This window comes from Mus caroli, chromosome 12 (assembly GCF_900094665.2).
Source record: "Mus caroli chromosome 12, CAROLI_EIJ_v1.1, whole genome shotgun sequence".
Classification (NCBI taxonomy): Eukaryota; Metazoa; Chordata; class Mammalia; order Rodentia; family Muridae; genus Mus; species Mus caroli.
In genome coordinates this window covers 92,877,494-92,900,242 of record NC_034581.1, presented here as the reverse complement: position 1 = coordinate 92,900,242, position 22,749 = coordinate 92,877,494, and the positions used below count along the sequence as shown (strand labels likewise).

The 22,749-nt window shown below is 42.0% G+C and overlaps 2 protein-coding genes across 8 annotated transcripts in view; one reads left to right on the top strand and one right to left on the bottom strand.

The window, feature by feature from the left end:
• Positions 1 to 3,769: 3,769 nt before the first annotated feature.
• Gpr65 (G protein-coupled receptor 65) lies at positions 3,770 to 19,166 on the bottom strand. Of its 6 annotated transcripts, none has more exons than XM_021179240.2 (4): positions 18,811 to 19,166; positions 14,082 to 14,162; positions 11,728 to 11,774; positions 3,770 to 5,742 (listed from the first exon to the last, which is right to left on the bottom strand). In XM_021179240.2, exon 4 carries the CDS (start codon positions 5,307 to 5,309, stop codon positions 4,296 to 4,298), a length of 1,014 nt encoding a protein of 337 aa, XP_021034899.1. In that variant the 5' UTR covers positions 5,310 to 5,742; positions 11,728 to 11,774; positions 14,082 to 14,162; positions 18,811 to 19,166; the 3' UTR covers positions 3,770 to 4,295. The 6 variants fall into 6 exon arrangements, with proteins under 6 accessions (XP_021034899.1, XP_029340752.1, XP_021034900.1 ...); XM_029484892.1 differs by having other exon boundaries at positions 11,728 to 11,860; positions 14,153 to 14,162; XM_021179241.2 differs by having other exon boundaries at positions 14,153 to 14,162.
• Positions 12,424 to 22,749, top strand: part of Galc (galactosylceramidase) — a 61,018-nt gene continuing 50,692 nt past the window's right edge. The window contains exons 1-4 of one of the 2 annotated variants that reach the window (XM_021179239.1): positions 12,424 to 12,521; positions 12,801 to 12,893; positions 22,319 to 22,387; positions 22,570 to 22,633. In XM_021179239.1, coding sequence (XP_021034898.1) covers positions 12,873 to 12,893; positions 22,319 to 22,387; positions 22,570 to 22,633 — 154 coding nt within the window. In that variant the 5' untranslated portion in view covers positions 12,424 to 12,521; positions 12,801 to 12,872. Of the gene's footprint in view, positions 12,522 to 12,800; positions 12,894 to 19,177; positions 19,498 to 22,318; positions 22,388 to 22,569; positions 22,634 to 22,749 lie in introns of those variants that run through there. The other variant, XM_021179238.2, reaches the window with a different exon arrangement.

The following is a 22,749-nucleotide window of genomic DNA, read 5'->3' as shown; positions in this document are numbered from 1 at the left end:
TTTTTTCCCCCTTCTTTTACTTGAATTGATTTGGGTTTATGCTAGGAATAAATAATACTTAAAAATACAGCTTGTATTTTGTATTCATGAAACATCGATTTCCTCCTTCCAAGGTGTCTGCCTAGGAAATGTATATAAACAACTAACTTAGGACTACATTTTCTAGAATTGTACAAGGAAAAATCAGGATAGATGCTTTTTAAAAAAACAACTCCTCATCTGTGGGAGGGGGAAACTAGGAGGAGGGGTGGGAGGAGAGGCTACCATCAGGATGTATTATATGAGAGAAGGGTGAAAATATCTGTGGCTGAAAGCATTCTAACATATACAATATATTTATTTTACTATTCTGAATAGAAAATAAAATATTGGGGGTGGGTGGGAAATACAATAAACACACCCTTATCAGCAACTTTCAGGGAGAAAGAATAGAAAGACTGACTAGGGAAGGAAAAGATCTGAAATGTTTCCCTCCGCTGCTGATTGGTAAATGACCAAATGAACCCAAATGGTGCACTACTTCAGATGTTATTTTATTTTTCTTTTATTTTTGTGAGAGACAGCAAGTTTGTTGGCTGTGTCTGTGCATTTGTATTCAGCAGTGGCTCTCTGTTTCAAGAATTCTTTTTATTTCATAAAGGGTTCCCAGCATAGATAAATCTACTCATCACAAAGCCTTCTTGGGTCAGCATCCATCGCTACAGTAACACCTGTTACCATAGCAACTGGGAATGGGTTTAGGTAGGAGAGAACAGGGCCCCGTGCCTGGATAAGAGACTGGTGAAACTGGGATTTGAAAATCAGAATCATAGACTTGATAAAGATAAAGAGATCCCTATGTGCTCTGTATCATGGATGCCAGTTTGAAATCAAACTCACCTAGCTAAAAATAAATAAATCAGGTAAACAAAGTCAACAGAGGCAACTGGTAAGTAGCGACTTAATCATTGCTCTAAAGAATAGGCACCAGCGTCCGTGGAAGCCTTCTGCTGGCTTGGTGGTTGAGAGAAGGAGAAGAAATGCATCACTTTGTACAAAAAGATTTGCTAAAGATGTTGTTAGGGAGATGACATATAATTTGGACAACACAAGGAGTTAATTATTTAAATATCTTTCCACTTATGAAAATTCCCTAAATAAGGCAGGGGAAGTAGAGGCAAAAATCAAACAACGACCTGCATATAGTCTTTTCTCTGCCTATCCAAAAATGTACTTAAAAAAAAATCAGTCTGAAAAAAAAAAAAAACAAAAAACAAAAGTCATGTGCAAATTACAATGAATATCTACCTGTATGTTGATACATTTAGTGTATCTTCTCTGAGTGGGGAATGCCCAAGAGCTGGAGTATTGAGAATTTCCCATAGACCCAGAAAACCTCGAATCTTCATAAATGCCAGTGTTTGACCATCTGGAGAGTATAACAGCCGTGTCCTGGAGCCAGCTCCAACGGCTCTCCTTCCTGTGGTCTACTCCTTTCTGCTTCTTGGGTAGCTGTCCACAGTCCTGACAAAGACAGGTGTAACTACTAGCCATAAACAGACAGCTCACAGCTGTGCACATTGCTCTACTTGTTAAAAGCAGATGCTGTCATGGAGCACAGACATACCTGCAGGCAAAAAAAAAAAATCCACGCACATAAGATAAAAATAAATAAACCTTGAGAGCAGGAGCCAACACTGTTTCTGCATTTTGTAGGAAGCAAACTTTGGGGAAAACATTGCAAAGTTGCAAACAATGGGTGAGTGAAGGAATTGACCTTCCAGTTTAGATTCTTTGTCAAAAAAGCACCGGGTAAGAACAACTAGAAGTTCTTTTCCCTTCCAGAAAAACTTACAGTTTAATGGGAGAATCTTAATGAGGAACTCTGTAAGTCTTTAAAGATCCAAGGGCTGACTTTTCAATGCTGATTGAGTTCAGTCCAGAGTGCTCATCATAAGGGTCACCTTCTGACTTCCATAGCAGTGCGCCTGCTCCGAGAGGAAATGCAAGTTGCTAGATGGCTCTGGCAGCCAGGCATTAGGGAAATTAATTATACAACATTTTCAACCAGTGTTTTAGTGTTAATTATCTAATGATAATGTTTTGGTCAGTGGTTGTGAACGTTTGTGTTTCTCATGTCTCTTTCAGTAACTAAAGAAAAATCCTAAGCAAGTTTCTATATCAATATGACTACTAGCTATATTATTTCAATTTTTAGAAGTATAAATTAGTGCTATGGCTCTCAGTCTCACTAAACCCGAAATCTACATTAATTTTTCATGCATAAAGAAATAAAGGAAATTGAAAAGTATTTTCTAAATACCATAAAAGACCAAAGTCAAGCCTGGAAATCAAGTCAGGGTTCTGGGTTCAAGGGCTGAATCCATGTGACTCTCAAGTCACTCAATGGACATCTGAGTTTTCATATGTGGGCAAAAATATTTCTGGGATTCTAAAAAAAAACTTTATATGTATTCCTACAGGCTACCAATAACATCAAAAAATTAATCAAATGATTTTGGCTACCTTTTATTTTTAGTATTTTATGTTTAGTCATTAAGCATATATGTCTCTGAGTGCACACAGGATGTATTAACTCTATGAAGGCATTTTGATTGGGAAATGCAGTGCATGGATATATAGCACCAGAGCAAGGTGGCTTCTACAGTGCGCACACTTCATCATGGAAGAACAATGGGAAAGGACCACTATATATGTCCACATCCTGCTGCAAACGTATCAGTCCTTGTGATTGTCAAGCTTTTGTTTCACAGTGAGAAGGACCAAAGCGACATCAAGACATTTGCTAGCTGATCATTTTTGCACAGGAGAAAGAATACCTAGAATACCCAAGATACAACTTCCAAAACACAAGAAAATCAAGAAGGAAGACCAACACGTGGATACTTCATTCCTCCCTAGAATAGGGAATAAAATATCCATGGAAGGAGTTGCAGAGACAAAGTTTGGAGCTGAGATGGAAGGATGGACCATCCAGAGACTGCCCCACCCGGGGGTCCATCCCATCATAAGCTACCAAACACAGACACTATTGCACACACCAGCAAGATTTTGCTGAAGGGACCCTGATATAGCTGCCTCCTGTGAGGCTTTGTCAGTGCCTGGCCAATACAGAAGTGGATGTTCACAGTCATCTATTGGATGGAACACAGGGCCCCCAATAGAGGAGCTAGAGAAAGTACCCAAGAGCTGAAGGGGTCTGCAACCCTATAGGTGGAACAACAATATGAACTAACCAGTACCCCNAACCAGTACCCCCAGAGCTCATGTCTCTAGCTGCATATGTAGCAGAAGATGGCCTAGTCGGCCATCATTGGGAAGAGAGGCCCCTTGGTCTAGCAAACTTTATATGCCCCAGTACAAGGGAATGCCAGGGCCAAGAAGTGGGAGTGAGTGGGTAGTAGAGCAGGGCGGGGGGAGGGTATAGGGGACTTTTGGGATAGCATTTGAAATGTAAATGAAGAAAATATCTAATAAAAATTCTGGGGGGAAAAGAATATATAGGGGAGAGAAGAAAGAGGAATAAAGAAGGAAGTGCGGTAGAAAATCCTTCAAATATTCTTTGGTTAAAAGAAATGCCTACCCAGGGCCTACCTAAAACTAGGCAGGATCAATTCCGAAATGAAGACTTGAAAGATACATCAAGACATTTTACATGTTATAAGTCAAAACAGGAGGCCTATGAGTGTAAGATTGCCCATAAATATTTATTTGTCTGGACGGAAACTCATCCATATAAACATATTCAGCTATAAATGTAAAGAAATCAAGACCAAAATACAAAATCCATTTACTTCTACTTTATGTGACTCGGTGACTAGATCCCCAAAGGTCTGTAAACTTCATGAAAGTTCATGAGAACATTCCTTTTATAACCCAGTAGATGGAGTGGCTTCAAATCCTTGATAGTGGATGTGATCGGGAGGAGTATTTAGTACGTACATTAGGAGTATACAGAGGAGAAGACTGATGCAGGCGGACTGAAAACCCAAAGCAGAACAACAACAAAATCATAGTAGTCAGATAGAATGGCCACTGATGTAAAGACGAACAGTCCTGCGTGCTTCTTAGGGGTTATAGCATAGAGGCAAAGAGAATTGGTACTAAAACAATGATGCCCAGTCATTAGAATACATACAAGATAATACATTTCTATACCTTACTTAATAAAGCCCACATAGGAGTCATACAGTGTACCTTCAAACTATTTCCACTGGGTTCTACTCTGCCAGATTTCTTTTCCAAAATGTAAGTTTCATTAAATAATACCATGTAACTTAACCTGCCTCCACCTCTTAGTCTATAATCTCTAATTCTACAGCATCTCTTGTGGACACAGAAAGTATGTCCCTTTTGTGTCCTTGGAGCCTATTGTGTTTCCTAGTACACAATTTCAATATGTTCCACATATCAGCTCTCCCCGTCTCAGTCACAAAGCAGTACAGAATCGGATCGGCAACACAGTTTAGACTCGTCAGGGCCACTGTGACTCTGTACACCGTAAACGTCTGCCATCCAGACTTGTCGTTGACGTTCATGTCGCGCTCTAAAACGCAGCGGATGAGCACCATCACGTGGAAGGGGGTAAAGCATAAGACGAAAGTCAGCGTGATGCTAGCGAGCAACTTTATGATCCTTCTCTTCTCGCTGTTTTCCGTGGCTTGGTTGTGCTGCACGGCTCGATAGACTTTATGGTTGCAGATCATGATGGTGATCAAGGGTATTGCGTAGCCCATGCATGTCCTAAACAGGTTGAGTTTTATCTGCCATTTCTCCAGAGGGTATTTGTCATAGCAGAGAGTGAAATTAGATTTGTCCGAGTCACAATATTCAACACTTGTTTCATCTTTCCACAGAAGCATAGAGTTAAAGAAGGACTCTAATATCCAGATAAAGAGGCTGGTAATAAACGCAAATCTTCTTGTTCTTAGGAAGGAAAACTTCAGAGGGTAGACGACTGCTAAATAGCGGTCCAGGGCAATGCAAGTGAGGAACGCCGTGCTGCTGTAAAAGTTCATGTAGGTGAAGAAAACGCTTCCTTTGCACAAGGTGGGAGAGAAAGTCCAGTTGTCTTTATTCCAAGTGTAATTGATCCAGAGGGGCAGAGTCAGCGCATACAGCAGGTCTGACAGGGACAGACTGAAGAGGTAAATTCCTAGCTCATTTTCCTTCTTCGCTTGCAGAAAGGATACGCATAAAGATCCGATGTTGGCTGGGACGCTGACTATAAACACAATTATGTAGACCACGGGGAACAAATAGTGCTCTAGGTGGTGCTGCTCTTCAATGCACATGCTGTTCATCGCCATGGTCTTCACAGTGGCAGTTACATCACTTCTTAGGCTGTCAGCAGGGAAAGGGACCTTGCCTTGTAAGTTTTCAATGTTAAATTCTTTTTATTAGAATTCTTCTCTCTTAGGGTTTCCTTGGGTTTTGATGTTCTGATCAGTTCATCCATGCATTTAGAGAGTGATTGTAGACTGATTTTTTTTTTTTCTTTACACAGACTATTACTGCTAGAAGTTGGGATCCAAGCTCCTGGGAGTAACTTAAAGCAGTTAATGAGATTTAAGCATCAGAAGTCTTCATGTTCAATAGCATGGGATTTTAGCTTTCGTGAAAGGTCGCCGCCTCTTGCTTGCCCTTTGAATTTTACAGGAGATTGGAGATCGGTCAGTGCAAATGGGAATACTTTGTTTTTATTTTCACTCCGTTTGGCATTCTTTCAAAAGTGTCATGTTTCTGTCACAAAAGATGAACTAGCATAGGTTAGATATGTAGAAGGTATGTAGCTTCATTCTAATCATGACTTTAAAGCTGTTTTCTTTCACTTATTGAAAATAAGAAATATTTCAAACTACAAAACACTATTTAACCAAAGCAATGAACTTTAGCAAATAAAATCAGAGACGTTTTTTCTATTTCAAATAAAACTTGCTGAAAGGATGCTGGCTTATAGAGCTATAGAGCTATATTTCCCACCAGACAATGCCCAATAACCATAACCAAAGTTTTTTTAAACCATTAAAACATTTTGGAGGCTAAAAAAATAGAAAATTTAATTATTTTCCTGCAATGAGAAAATATTTTATTTTGTTGCTTTGGCTACACAATTTATAAGTTTCAACTTAATATACAATATCAGTATAAGGCATTTCAAAAGTCACATTATTAAGAGAATATTTTCATAATATGATTAAGTAGATTTTGAATATAATTTGTTGAGTGCTAATGCACTCAACTTCCTCTTCTGTTTGTCTTTTGTTTCTTGTGAAATGTATCTCACTGTGTCACACTTATATTCCGTAAATCCCCATTTAGAGATGGGAGACAGAACCATCTCTATTCTGTGAAAATGTTGTGATTATCAACTTCCATCCTCAGAGCTGGTTATCTCTGACGTTCATTCCTTTGTAAAGTGACACTGTCTTAGAGAAGGGCTCCCAATCCCACTCCTGTGGGCCTTCATGGTAGTGTTGATGGTTTACATTATGGGACCATTTCAGCAAGCTACCCATGGCATTGGTGTCATTCTCTTTCCAAGTGTAGATGAGTTCAGAGCATGAAAGGATTTTCTATCACAAGGCATGATTCTGGGACTGGGAAGGAGTTGCATGTAGGATGCATCTCACTCTTAAAGAGGAAAAGTGAAACTCCCAAACTATCTGGTTTTCATCACACTTAAAGGCATGAATAAAACATGGAAAGCAGTCTGTTAGAGCAATAGCAAAATATTTGTGATGGAAAACAGAAATTGGATCTGAGGAGAGGGAGGGGAGCAAGAAACTGTTGATGTGCCTGAGCTAGATGTGGGCAGAGGACAGCCAGGGCATCTGGGTCAGACACACACGGGAGGCACAGAATTCACACCATCGAAGGCAGAAGGTGCTCTTCCACCACCATGTGCACTGGGATCTAGGAGGCTCTAGCTTCTGAGAGAGGTCAAATCAGGAAAGCAAAGAGATTAACCAGTTCTAGAGACATTTACAGAAAACAGAGACAAGCTGGCAAACTCCTTACTTTGGCCTGGTTTAGGCAAGGAGCTAGATAAAAAAGAAAGAAAGAAAGAAAGAAAGAAAGAAAGAAAGAAAGAAAGAGAGAAAGAAAGATAATCTTCCCTCGAGTGTTCATACAATGTAGCAGATACTCACTTAGAAAAGATTTGAATCTTCACCATTAGTTTGGCTCATGTGGCCTACTTACATGGTTCAGTTTCATTAGCCACCATGGAAATATGAATGGGAACCTCAATGAGACACCACTAACATGCTCACCAGAATAAACTGCATGGTGGAAAATATCAAGATTGGTGGTGATGTAGATGGAACACCTGAACCCATATATATATATATATATATATATATATATATATATATATATATACACTAGGTTGGAAAACTTACACATGTAGCATGATTTGGTAATCTTGTTGCTAGCTGAATACGCACCTATTTCCTAAGCAGCAGGCACTAAGATCAGAAGGTTTATGGTAGCACTGTCTGCGATACATACCAACGAGGATGTCCATTAGCAGTAGACTAGATAGCATGCATGGTATATCACCCTCATCCTTATCCTTATCCATCATCTCTATCTCAATGCTTGCATTTTGGTCTAAATGAAAGAGCCGAAGCTTTAATAACACGATGCTGATTGACAAGACCAACGCAACAGAGGACATATTATTGGATAAAAGCCAGCTAGAGTTTGTGCTGAGTCAGGACAGTGGTGACCTTTAACAGGGTTGGGTAACACGGAAAAAGAAGGCGGGAGGGGGACTTCTGAGTACTGAGACAGTATTCTGTTTCTTAACGTGGGTCCTGGTTGACTGAGCATGTGCAGCTTGTAAAGTTATCAAGCCGCACACTTGGTTTGAACAGGTTCCGTTTGTAAAAGCTGATTGAGCAGTATGCTTAGGATGGTACATGGTGGAATCAATAGGCCGTGGTGACTGAGGCTGGGAGGCATCTTAACAACATGTTTGACATGTAATCCCTTTTAGGAAATACAATTTGCTTTCTTTTCCTTACATGAAAATCAATAAAATGAGTAAAAAAAAATTAATTTAAGCCATCATGGAAAGACTCACAGAAGAAAAGGATTTATTAAATGAAAAGTAATTTTTAGGCACCTAGAAGAAATGAACGTAGAGTTTTCTCATAAAGAAAGGCTTCCTCAGCCTGGGCTTCAAAGAGCCCCAGAGATAAGAGCTCCGACAAATATGATCATGTCATGGATTTTGCAGGCAAATGGATGGAACTGGGAAATATCCTGAGTGAGGTAACCCAGACCCAGAAGGACATGCATGGCATGTACTCACTGAAAAGGGGATAGTAGCCCCAAAGCTCAGAATACCCAGGACACAAACTCACAGACTGTAGGAACTTTAACAGAAGGAAGGCCCAAGTGTGGATACTTGAAACCCACTTAGAAGGAGAAGAAAATAATCGTGAGAGCAGAGAGAGGGAGGAAATCATGGAGCAGAGGGGAGGGAGAGGGAAAAGTAGAGGCAGGATCAGGTAGGGGGGGGGGACAGGAGGGATACCCAGAGGGCCCGGAGAACAAATCATGCAGCAGTAGGGGGCAGAGGAATATGATAGAAAGTCTGAGAGACCTGGGATGTGAGAGGTTACTAGGACTAAGGGCCTAGTTGAGGCTGAGGGCCACCTACCCATCTTCAAATTTTTAACCCAGAATTGTTCCTGTCTAAAGGAAATGCAGGGACAAAAATGGAGCAGAGACCGAAAGACCCACCCAGTGACTGGCCCAATTTGGGACCCATGTGCACACACTAAATCCTGACACTATTATTGAGGCCATATAGTGCATGCAGACAGGAGCCTGGCATGGCTGTCCTCAGAGAGGCTCCACCAGCAATTGACTGAGACAAATGCAGATACTTACAGCCAACCATTGGGTTGAGGTCCAGGACCCCTATGAAAGAGTTAGAGGGAGGACTGAAGGAGCTAAAGGGGATTTGCAACCCCATAGGAAGAACAACAGTGTCAACTAACCTGGACCCCTCAGAGCTCCCAGAGGCTAAACCAAAAACCAAGGAGCACACATGGGCTGGTTCATGGTCCAGGGCACATGTATAGCAGAGGACTTCCTTGTATGACCTCAATGGTGGAGGATGAAATTAATCCTGTGGAAATTAGACGCCCAGGGAAGAGGGATGATGGTGGGGATTAGGTGGGAGTGGATGAGCCAGTTGGGGAACACCCTCTCAGAGGTTGGGGGCCAGGGGAGATGGGGTGAAGAACTTTTGAAATGTAAATAAATAAAATAAAGATTAAAAAAATACGTGAGGGGGAAATCTAAGAGACCTAGGAGCACAAAAGCTTTAGAGATAAAGGGAAACACATGTAACACAAATCATGCGTATTTAATCAGCCCCTAAGAGATAAAAGATGGATCAGAACACATGGTGAACGAAGAGAAAGAAAGATAGCTGCGTGTGATAGCTCCTGTCTGTAACCCCAGTGTCTGGGAAGAGGTGGCTTAGGGAATTACCATGGATTTACAAACAGCCTGGGCTATAGAAAGAAAGCATGTCTCAGGAAAAGGAGAGGAAGGAGTGAGGAGAGAGAGAACGTCAAAACTGAAAAGTCATATTTTTTCTCTAAAAATTAGAGTAGACTTTGTTGAATACAATGTAATAGTAAAAAATTCCTCAGAAGAGAACGTTGGTGCAGGAAACTAAAGAAATCAGGAAAAAAAAAGTTACCAGTGTAAAAGGAAAAGGGAAACAGGAGAGATACATGGAGTGGACAGTACACGTGTAACGGGAGCCCCGTAAGGGAAGAAAAGGGAGGTCAGCGGAAAGCAATGTGCGTAAATCCTACGTCTGACTGATTTCTGGAACTTATGAGGGACATGAAGCCCCATGAATGATGAAGCCTAGTGTCAGATGTGACAAAGTGAAACGTCTGTACTTAGTGATCAAACTGCAGAGACCCAAAGCTAAGGTGGTGGGGGGTGGGGAAGTGACAGGGAAGAAAGATTGATTATGTACGAAGGACTCGTTTCAGACTGACAGAGGGCTTATCAATGGCAAGCACTGAAACCAGATGACAGACTGTTCACATTTCTGTATTCCAAGATAATGGCTGTCATCCTATAATTGTATTTCATCAACAGAGCAAAACCTAGCATTGACTGGTAACTACCACTCAGAAAAACCTTCTCAGTTCTTGAAGGAACCTTTAAAGGTTCTTGGTAAAGACAGAAAATGAAACTCTATGATCTGAACCACAAGAAGGGAAGGACCTGCATAAGCTGCTAAGGAGGGGGCTCTGATGAATGTCAGCATCACACCATTGGGTGGGCTTATACACCCTAGGGAAAACACCTAAGCTATAAAGGTCTCCTCTCTTGAGATGGGACTCAGAATGGAAGGGCAGGCAGTGGTGTGTTACTAAGCGAGTACATGTTTGTTTCTACAAAAGTGAAGACAGAGAAAATTATTTTAGTGAGGTTTTAGAGGTCTCAACAGGATAAATTCCTTTAGCTATAAAAGCACTTCCTGCCTTGCTGAGAGCAGCCAGCCACCAGCCAGGGGAGCTTGATGAAGCAGATAGCATCTTGTCTGTTGAGTAACAGGGGCAGCAGTATGTGCTTGTGGTTGCTTTTGGAAAGGTTCTCAAAGTTCTTGGGGGGCCGGGGGAGGGGGGAGAGAATCTGTGGTTCTTCTAAGTTTGTTTCCTCTCCTGTAAGTTAGTGCTCAGGCCATGGGGTTGCTGTGAGAATTAAATGAGATGCCCTGTGGGGCCAAGAGAGGAGTGCAGGCAAAGCCTTCACCATATGTTAACGTCTGCAGTGTACTGCTTTTCCTTCCGCTGCCCCACAGATTTCCTAAAAGGAAGCCATCCTTGACTGTCCGGCAAGCGCATCACAGGCTAGCCTAGGGATTTTGTACCTGTGATGCCAAGCCAGCATTGCAGATAGCTCTAGTTAAGTCAATGAAAAATGCATCTTAAAAAAAAAAGATATACAGAACATATTATTCCTGTATCTTTCCAAATATTATTTAGGATGCTTTAGTGAAATTTTGAGAATTTTTGCCACCCTCCCTGAAAATACATATGATCTAAGTTTAAATTTTACGAAGCGCGAAAAAGACAATCTATGGTGTAGCTCTAAATGTAATATGAATAATTGATGATAACTAAAAGCAAATTGCTTGCATTCAGCATTACAGAAACACTTTCACCTAAAGCATGCTTGCTGCCTTTCAGGTCTCCACATGTCTCCGGTACTATGACAGTTATTTGTTAACAAATAGTTACAACGGATGCTTAATGATGCTGGAAATACAATTTTCTAACCTCACATGATTTCCGATGAATGTAAAAGCTATTCCTAGACTCATGCACTGGTGGGGAGATAATAGCAGGTAGCTTTCCTGTCCAGGATGGTAGAGATTCTTTCTAAACCATCAGTTTGCCAACACACTGCATCCCAAGGAGATCGCTGAGCACACATGGTCCCCTTTGTTATACCTATATCATCACCTAACCAGTTCTAAGTTTGAGTTCTGACATCCCCATACCACTGCTCAAAGTAGAAGAAACCATGTGTCTTCCTCATTTGCATCTCTCTCACAAAACTTGATCTTGTTACACTCACAAAGCCCAAACCAGAGGAAATGTTACATTGTTGATCATTATGCTAAAAAGTATACTATCTACTTTGAAATCTTGTTCTAGGTTTTAATCTCATACTCACCCCTGTTTCTGGAGGGATGCTTGTCTTGACTGAGGAGGCTGGCAAATCTGCTTGTATCAAGAAGAGAAACCAGCAGTGTTGTGGGGACAGGAAATTGCGCTCGTATTTTGTCATAAGCCAATGAGGAAGCAGCCTTTTAATGAGAAGGCTTACTTTCTCTGAGTTCAAACAAAAGGATCCTTCTGTACTTTTAAGTGATGTTTGGGTCATTGACTGTCATGTGATTTTCATAACCCATTCTCTTTGTATCTTAATTATAAATGAATACTTATATGTATGCCTATTTCATGCATATGTATGTGTCTGACATATGCACACATGTGTATGCAGCTGTGTCACCAGTATGCACTCTTTTGGAAACCAGGAAAGTGTCCTGTTTGCCTTGCTCTGCCTTATGCCTCTGCACAGGGACTCTTACTGATCCTGGAACTGGACTGGTGGCTAGCAAGCTCCAGTGATCTTCCTGTCTCAGCTTGTCCACTGTGTTGGGGCTCCCAGCATCCGCATTAGTTATGCACAGCTTTTAACTTGAGCGATAGGATCTCAGCCCAGGTCCTCATACTGTGCAGCAAGCACTCTTCCCCAGATATTCATCTCTACACCCTCTGAATTTGATGCTTAACGGAATACATTGCAACTATTCAATCCTTTACATGTCTTCATCCTGTCCCTGTATCTGCCATTAGATTCACTGTGCAGGCATCTACACAGGTCCTGACTATTCCGTGGAAATGAGCATACCCGCATGTAAGAGAGAGCTACTCGCTGACACCCTGGATGCCCCAGAAGCAGAGGTAAACAGTTCTAGATGCTCATGAATGAGATAGGATGAGTAATCTGGGTGTGAAGATGGAGAGGCTACTGTGGACCGCTTTGGGGTGAGTTGGTTCATGAAGAATAAAGCAGAAGAGGCAGAATGGGTTTGGTGATTACTGTGGTTTGACAGCAAAACTAGGCGGGGATGTGAGTAGGTCAAGAGAGCCAACTTTGGGAGAACTTTTTTCTGTTCTTCTGGGGAACTAATACGATTAGATGTATAGTATTTGATTACAGAGAATCATTTTCTCTTCTAGTAATCCTCTGGGAATAGAAAACAGTGATTCCTAAAAGCAGCTGATGGGACTGGACCAGACAAACAGATAACCATGCAATGTGAAAATGTGTTTGTGAGTGCTATAGATTATTATTTTAAAACGCTAATGCAGTACTTTAACAAGGTAAAACTATAAGTAGTTAAATCAAAGTGAAATTAGTTTCTAGAACATCCCACTTTTGAGAAAAGTTAGACATAATTTTTTAAGCTGTATTCCAATAAGCTTTGATTAGAAATTAAGGCTAGGATATTATTTTATAAGTACGAAATCAATTGAGAGTGAAAACTTCTAACTTAATTTTAGGCTCTACTCAGGATATGCCAAGTCTGTGTTTGTAGATGAAAAAAAAAGTGCTCTTATGGTGGTATACTTGAGACATTTCTTCCTGCAGTGGACTATGGTGTAGAAGGGAAATGCAAAGGCTTTTGAAAATTCCTTAGTATGTCTTTATGAATCATAAAAAATATGCCCGGCTGTGGTGGCACACATCTTTAATCCCAGCATCTGGGAGGCAGGGGCAGATGGATCTCTGAGTTCAAGGCTAGCCTGGTCTATCCAGTGAGTTCCAGGATAGAGTATACTCTGTCTCAAAACCAAGCAAGCAAGCAAGCAAGCAAACAAACAAGCAAGCAAGCAAGCAAACAAACAAGCAGTAACAACAACAACAACAACAAAAAAGAATGATAAAAATAACGAATTTGTGAAGTATTCAAGAATTTGTAAATACCATGTAGTAACTGAAAACCTCAGGATATATTGTCATTGGGATGATGGGAAATTAAGGTAAAATGTACAAACTATAGTGACCTGAGGCGTTGGGGCTGGGAGGTTGGGGGTCCACTTAATACAGGGTTTCCCTTGCAACCATGGAGATCTGAGTTCGAGCCTCAGGGGCAAGGTCCAAACAGTCAAGTGTGGTGGCATATGATCATGATCCCAGTACTGGGAAGGTAGAGGCAGGCAAACTCTGGGTTAGAGAAAGACTTGTCTTTAGTTTAGAAGAAAGAACAAAAGAGAATGGTGAAGCCTGAGGAACAAGTCCCAAGGTGGCCCTTAGGCTGGCACACACATCTGCACACATCACGCACATACACACATACAGAAACAAGGGAATTAAAAATTTGCCAAAATGAAAATAGTAATTTCTGTCTGCTCATGACGACAATCCTCATGTCTCTTTTTTGCTTGGTTTTGCTCATGTGTCTAACTGTTGTTTCTATTTCATGGGTAGTTCACGATTTGCACAATATCTAATTTTACCTAGATAGACCATACTTCTCTTTTTAGAGGAAGAGTATTTTCACATCCATATCGAATATCTATGCACTTACTCTTCAAACGCTGGAGAAAAAAAAAAAAAGAGGATGTAGTTAGAGAACATGAGAAATACAAACTGTGACTTCTGCTTACAGAAGAAAAAAATGTTAGTGAGCAAAAATTACTTCCTTCACACAAGGAGACACTGACTTTTGTGGATTCTGCATCTTGTTTAGTTAAAACTGCACTGGCACCATATTTAATCACCGTGGCATTTAAATGAATAGTTGGCAAAATTTCAGAGCTTGGAGACACGGAGGCATTTTGACAATATAAAGGCCAAATCAATAAACAATTATTCAGAACATTGGCTTTATGGGGTCAGGATTCTTTGCCAGTCAGTTTTCTGATCTTCTGAGATCACAGTGGGCACCCAACGCTGGCCAGAGGCAGCGCACTTGGGCTCAAAACGGGAAACGGGGCAAATGGATGTGGACCGTCTGGATTACAACTTCTTCATGCGGTAGACAGCGTGGGCAGTTATTCTGCTGATGAAGGACATTTTCCTCCTTTCTCCTTTTTAAGCTGCATCACTTGTCTGGTGCAATTTCCGAGATTAAAAACAGCGGTCAAATAGGGCAAGGTCAAGTTCTGACACCCTGGTATGCATTCTCATTTTTATTTCTTTTTATACATTTAATTAGTCATGTTGTGTTTGTGGCCTGATGAGAAAGGGTTTTTGGCAGAAAGTGAGAGTGGAACAGGCTATGGGTTTAGTTTTCAAAGAGGTGACCGAGAGGAATGGGAAGGCTGGGGTTCTGGGCTCCGTGCTTGGGGAAATCCTGTTGACATCCAAATTTTGATATAAGAAATTCATAAAGGAAGGGTTTTTAGAAAATTAAGTATGAAGAGAATAATATAGCTTTTTATTAATTAAATATGGTGAAGGTAATGTCTGGGGTTAAAATAAACTACCAAGCTTAATATTCTGTCTTGACATTAGTATGGCTGATAGAAAGTTCGAATGCTCTCTGTGTTTGGTGTTCTCCCTCTGTTGGGCAGCATTGTGCTCGATGTTGAAATAATCATTCTGTTGAACTGTGTTGTGGTTTGAACAAGACATGTTTCGCAGAACCTGTGTGTGAACACTTGGTCCCCACTGGCAGTGCTGTTTGAGGAAGGTTGTAGAACCCTTAAGGGCCAGTAAAAATGGGCCTTGGTTTTGTCATAGTCTGTCCCCACTTCTTATCACTGTCTGTTTCCTGCTTGTGGACACAAGGTGACCAGGCCCATGACACCTGATGCCCTGTTATCCCTGTTGTGATGTATTAAACAGTGTCTTCAACATTAAGACAAATAAATCCTTTCTCCCTTAAGTTGCTTCTTGCCAGTTATTTGGCTACAGTGACAGAAAACTAGAAAAGAAGGGTAATTAACATAAACTGTCATTTTCTTCAGCGCTGCTAGGAGCTCAGTAGACTCTAAAATTCCTCTCTTGACAGTTGATATTGACAGTTGAAATGAGACTAAGCATACATCCGCTGCAGCATGGGACTGAAACCTCCCGGCTTTCTATTTCTTGAACAAATCTTTGCAGTAAACATCACTGACAAAGGAGCTAGGTGTAATATATGTAATATGCTTATATTACATATGTTTATGTTATGTGCATGAATGTGTCTGTGTGAGTGTGTGCACACATATTTGTGGGAGTCTGCATGTTTGTAGATAGAGGCAGGGCAGCCAGACTAGGGTGTTGGCTGACTAGGTACAGGAGGAGTTAAAGGTGTTTGCTGATGCCAGACTTGGAAAGTACCGGGATCCAGACTCAAGTGCTCCCACCTCTGCAGGTAGTGCTCTTAACCCCGAGCCATATCACCAGCCCCATCATCACAGATCCGTTTGATGGAAGTTCATTTATAAGATGCTGTCAGAAACAACGGCAATCAGACAACTTGATCCAGAGTTGAAAGCTCAGATGTACAAGCAGATATTACAGGATGTCTGTAAAGAGATAAGCTTTCATATCCTTTTACACTCTGGGGATACCTACCTCAAAGGAGTGTTTCCAACACTTTTAGTGAGTAATTGTTTCATCTTATCTCCTCATGTGACCGGTGACTTTTTTTTTTTAAGTTCAAGAATTATACACTAACTACGTGTATGAGTTGGACGCTGCTTAGAAAATGCGTGTACATATACATTGTGATAGAACAGATAGGATGGGCTGGTATGAACCTTAATCAGCACTTCTGCTTAATAGGCAAGATTGCTCATCTTTCTCAAGGTTGATTTTTCTCTTATTTTAACTTACAGAAAGAAGTTTTGAGGAACATAAATAGGCCACTCAGAAACACTTCTAATTTAAAATGGTTTAAAAGAACACATTTGAAACATGAGACCTGGGACCTTCCTCTTCTAGTCTTATGTCATCGATCCTGAATCCATACATTTAAGAGAACCCATGAACAGGATTGCTTCTCTGATAACTGTGATTTTTTATCTCACATACTGGTGAATTTTCTTTTCCAGTCTGCATATATGACTTTGCTTAACAGAAATATTTCTTGTTTGTTTCCCCGAGTATAGATTAGAAATCGGAAACAAGAGCTGTGTGCTTTGATCCATGAACTGTGGTGTTTCCAGGCTGGGTGTCATTTCTGTTAATGGTTTCTGTATCCTATTCTGTATTGTTCATCCATTGCACAAAATCTGTAACCAGTGTGCCAATTAGAAGTTGGAATGGCATGCTACAGTATGGCATGTGCTGTATGTTGGCTTCAAACTTCCTGTTTTCATGAGTGTGGTATGTGTTCCAGGTTTGATGAGAGACCCTAACTCAAATTAGAAGGTAAAAAGAGTTGGGGAAATGACTCAGTCGGTAAGAACACACTGCTCAAGCATGGGACACATAACAGGTGGCAGGCAACTGTAATCCCAGTGCTTCGGAGGGTGAAGGAGACAGATAGATTACTGCACCTTGCTGTTCAGTAAGAAATCTTGTCTCAAGGGAATAAGGTAGAAAGTGATAGAGACAGACACCCGAGGACCTGCTCTGGCCTTTTTGAGGACTCATGTGCACATCTCTAAATATGTTTGAATATAAAACACACACATTCATACACATACACACACAAATTATGTGAAGAGATTGAGGAAGCCACTTGCTTTGAACCACTGGTCTACAAACACACACACACACACCGAAGAAGGAGGAGGAGGAAGAGGAGAAAGAGGAATGTACACAGGTACAGTATTGCTCAGAAAGACAATGGTTTGATTTTATCCTTTCATATAATTTCCCATATTTGTGTTTGTGGTGGTTAATCTTCAGTATCAACTTGACTGGATTTAGAATCACCACAAAACACACCTCTGGGTGTGTCTATGAAGGTCTTCCCTGAAAGACTTATCTGAAGAGGGAAGCTGTCATAGTCCTGGACAGAACAAAAAAAAGGAAGTAAATTGAATGCCAGCATGTTCACCTCTCTGGGCTTTCCTGACTGGAGATGCAACACCACCAGGTGTCTCGGGGTACTGCTGTCATGACTCTCCTGCCAAGGACTGCACCCTCCAACTGTAAGCCAAGACAAACCTTTCTGTCTTTTAAGTTCTTTAGCACATATTTTGTTACAGCACCGAGTAAAGTACTGAAGACAGTAGTCTTGAAGCACAGATTTAGGTTTGTCTTTAAGGGGGAGCACAACTTATTCCAAAGAGAGTTATGCAAAGCCTATGATCTCTTAAGCCCCAGGGCCTGTCCTGTGTCTTCTCCTTGCCACTCTGGTGTCTCAGGGGCTTGGGTGGAAAACTCAGCTTATTGTATGCTTTCCACTAAGGAATTTTGAGAGAGAGAGAGAGCGCTTTCTACAATATTAGGGGAATCTAAATTCTCAGGACAGTTTACTTTCCCATCACATCAGTTTTACTGACAGTGGAAGGTAGCTTATGATTGTTTCGAGGAAGCATAATTTCACCTTTGTCATCCTTGGGTCCTAAGAATTAAACTGCTGTGACAGACTAGACGGATGAAGCACATAAATTTAAGTTACAGGGCACAGGGGCACACCCTAAGAAATTGAAGACTCCCCCCCCCACAAACAAACAAACAAACGGTTAATGATAAACATGCTGAATCTGATCAGGAGCAGTTTAGGTTGTAAAATGTGCCAGCAGGCACGTCCAACCTTTTCATATCCTGACACTATGTTGTCTGCTATAGACTTCACACTTGAGGTCTGCACAGTTGAGTATTTTAATCATAAAAAGTCACAGAATGTCTTAAGTTTATGTATAATTTTGGGGTGGGCTGCTTTCATAGCAATCATCTGCTCCATGTGGTCTCAGGCACAGGTTGGATGCACCTGCCAGGGTATTTAACTGGGTAGAGAAGTGAATAGGAAGGTAAGGGTTACTGTAACAGGAGTTGGCAAACAACACCACTTCCTCTATTTAAGTCAGGGCGTCTTTCATAAGTGATTTTCATAGTCACTTTTTATTCAAGAAACAGAATAAAGGTCCGAGTATTCTTTCTGCATCTATTGTACTTTTTAGGTCTCTCAATCCAAATTACTATGCTATAGAAACATTTTGGATGAGTAATCATATTAACTCTTTTAAGGCTAAAAGAGCTGGATATAGCAGACTACTCATTCGAACAACTTTGTTAGCTAGCATTTGCTAAGTGTATATAAGTGCACAATTATGACTTCCCGAGTGCCTATTATCTTACTTTTATCTTATCCGGACTTCCCTGACTTGCTGTTCTTGTCTCACGGTGGTTTAGATAAATTCAGGGTCCTCAAGCCAAGCGACTCAACCAAGGTGACCGCTTAACTGGGGGCGCTTAAAGCCAGGTCCTCATTGCCGTTTCCTACTGGGAATGTTCGGCTAGAGTAGGACCACTCACAGCCCTCTTTTGACCGTTGTTGACCATTCACTTCCCGTTCTCTAAGATGATCCATCAGGTGAGGTAGGAAGAGTGGTCACTAAGTAATTACACGCAGAGACCGGTCCCGCCTCTTTGACACAGAAGTGACAAGGCAATGCTCGCTCAACCAACGCCCTCCCTCCCCCCGGCCCCCAGCTCAACACAACAGCGGCTGCGCGGACTGCCCGCAGCCCTCACTTAAGATGGCGAAAGCTTCCTCAGCAGCCCACTCTTCTTCCTCAGGGAGGCGATCGGGCCCGCCTCCCCGGGCGCCACAGTCGCGTGACCCGCACAATGGCTAACAGCCAACCTAAGGCTTCCCAGCAACGCCAAGCAAAAGTCATGATCGCCGCCGCGGGCTCGGCGAGCCGTGTCGCGGTGCCCTTATTGTTGTGTGCGCTGCTAGTGCCCGGCGGCGCCTACGTGCTAGACGACTCCGACGGGCTGGGCCGGGAGTTCGATGGCATCGGCGCAGTCAGCGGCGGCGGGGTGAGCGCGGGCTGGCGGGAGGCAGGAGTGCGGAGCATCGCAGGGACCGCAGGGACCGCCGGGGCCGCCCCCTCCCACAAGCCCCCGCGGCGTTGCCGGGCGAGCGCACGCCGCTTTCCCGCGCGCCAGGGTGAGATGAACCCCGGCTGGCAGTTAGATTGCAATGGGGAGCCAGACGTCTCGAGGGGACAGGCGTCTGCTGCAGTCAAGTGGCCCGGGCTCGAGGGAGCTCTCGTTCTGGATCGCCGGTTGGGTCGCCCGGGGAAAAAGCCAGAGAGGGACCGCGAAGCCTCAGCGAGATGCTTTAGGGGGGTTCTCTTCCTTCCCAGGGAGTTAGTTCGTGGAGCCGGGAGTCAGAAGACATAGGCAGGGTTTGGGGACCCTTGAACAGTGATAAGCACCCCCGTTCCTCCCTGTAAGACCTCTTGGACTCTTTAGAGTTGTGTAAAGCCTGAAGCGATCGGGGATATTGTTTTTAAAAGAGGGCCACCTTCATCCACTAACAGAAACTGCGGTGTGTCTGTGTGTTGGGAGGAGGGAATGCTGGCTCTCTTAGGGCACATAAGAATTATTAGGTGTATTGGTTAAAATTAAGTTGTCTTCCACTCCCATTCTGACTTTGTTAATAAACACCAGCTAATTCTCAAAAGATGAGGTCTTGAGAGTGATTTCTTGTTGACTCAAAGATCTCAGGACTGGGAAGTGGGCTTGCTTTTAAATTGAAATCTTAAGAGTACTTTTAGATCTACAGAAAAGCTGGGAGTGCAGTAAAAAGTTCTACACCCCAGTGTGTGTATGTAATAATGAACTAATCTATTCTCAGTTTATTTAAATTTAAAATAGCCAATATTTCTTATACAACCATAACTTCTCCTTTTGGTATCTTTGTGATAGTAAATCTAAGTGTACAGGCTTTTTTTTAAAAAATGAAATTTCTAGTTTTGCTTAATTTACTCAACTTTTAATTATTAAAATAATTTCATAACCTGGTGTGTTGTAGTAAGCCTTAGTATGTGTGTGTGTGTTGGGAATGTTTGTACATGTGAGTACTGGTGCTTACAGAGGCCAGAAACAGGTGAGTTGCCATCTCTCCAGCCTCCAGAGCAGGTAAATCTATTAGTCAATTAGTAATGTCTCTATACTGTGTTATGTGTTAGTCAGTTTAGGAAAATAATAAATGAAGATGAATGAACATTTTATTTACACCCCAGTTTAAACTTGTGTGTGTACGAACATGTTACCTAGCACAGTTGTAGCAGCACTTAGATTGCCCTCTCTTGACTTTCACATATTTAGGGAAAGCATTTTGCTTCAGTGGTTGACATGTGGGCTTCCAAGGTTGCTGGAGTCATTCTGGCACGGGACACTCACCTCCTGGTTTTGACAAGTTAGTTCATTTTCCTTTGCTTAAGTTTCTCTTCTGAGGGAACAAAGCAGCGGCTGGGGGCGGGCGGGAGGTAGCATTGTGAGGACAGGTGTGATTAGCCAATTGTGGTTCTTGTTCCCTAGTAAGGGTTATGGAGCGGGAAGTTGTTTTAAGATTTCGAGGCTGGATGTTGGGAAAGTGCCCAGGTGCCCTAGTTTCTAATACTACAGAAATAATACTACATACAGCAAAAGGGGCATTTTGACCATCAAGAGACACAGTTACCAAGACACAAGCTGTTTATGGGTCCTTGTGCTATCTTGTCTTTACTGCTGCTGACCTAGTCCTTAGTTACCTTGTGTCTAACACCTTGCCTACTCATTGATAACAGCCTCTCAAAGTACAGGTCTTTGATTCACTATTGGTTTTATAATTTCTTTCAGGCTGTCATCTGGGTCTAGGTATGGCTGAATCTAGTTAGTGCTTGTACTTATTCTTTTCTTTTAAGATAACACAAGTTTATTTACGCAAAGTGTTAGGGGCCAGAAGTCTAGGTGAAAACATTGGTAAGGATGTATTCGCTGCAGAGGTTCATGGGAGAATCTGTCCCTTGCCATTTTAGACTTTGGTTGCATCTGATGCTGAGTGCCTGTACTTAATATATATGTTTTCCTCTCCGTCCTGTTGCCAGTTTTGTCTGAGGTTTTGTTCATACTGTCTTGCCTTGGGGATCTTTGTGAGGTCGGTCTTAACAAAAGCAGATCGAATTTATAAAGGTGAGGGGACTGTTTCCTCTCAGCATAGCTCTTACATGTTTATATTAGCTATTTTTCTTGTTGATATAACAAAATACCCAAAAACAATTTAAGGGAGAAAGGATTTATTTTGGCTCCCAGTTTGAGGGTTTGGTCCATCATGGTAGGGAAGAAGGATGCGGCAGCTGGCTACATCGTATCTGCAGTTAGACAGCACACCAGTGATCGCACTAGATGATCGCCAGTGCTCAGGTAGCCTTCTTGATTTTATACAGTTTGAGGTGTCAGCCCATGACATGTTTCTGCTCACATGCAGGGTGGGCCTTCCTACTTCAGTTAGCCCAAGAAGCTCCTTCACAGACACATTCAGAAGATTGTCTCCCCAGTGGATACTCTGTCCTGTCAAGTTGATAATGTTAACTATCACACTGTAATAATAGCTTTTATAAGCTTATCTCCCCATCAACTCTTACACCCTCAGAAGAAAACCTTAGCTCTCAGAAAAACAGGAGGCCTGTGCACCCAGTGATTGGATACAGACCAAATAGCGTGGCAAATGACCCTCCACAGCTCCGTTTGCTCATGCTGGGGCATGTGCATGTGTGTGTGTGTGTGTGTGGTGTGTGTGTTTACACTGTAGACAAATACAGATGATTATACTTGTTTTCTTCATATTTTTGAAAACATTTATTTCCCCCAGGCAACCTCCCGGCTTCTAGTAAATTACCCAGAGCCCTATCGTTCTGAAATACTGGATTATCTATTTAAGGTAAGGAAGAATAATTAAACCAATGGGCCTGTGCTGTTTTGAAAATATATGTTGAAGTTCAGCCCTAGCATTTCTCAGCTTTCTGAGAGAAGTTTGGCTCTCCCCTCACTGGACTGCCCAAGGCCTCTATGAGGTTTTTACCTGACAGAGCACACTAATAGCACTGTTACTTTTTTCCACAGCCAAACTTTGGTGCCTCTTTGCATATTCTAAAAGTGGAGATAGGTGGCGATGGACAAACAACAGGTAGGAGGATTTGGGACAAGGGGTTTCCCTGACATTTTACCTATCCTTAAACATATGGGACAGAAGGAAGGCCGCCTCATTTGAGGAGCTGCTCTTCCGCAGATCAGCTTTTCTCT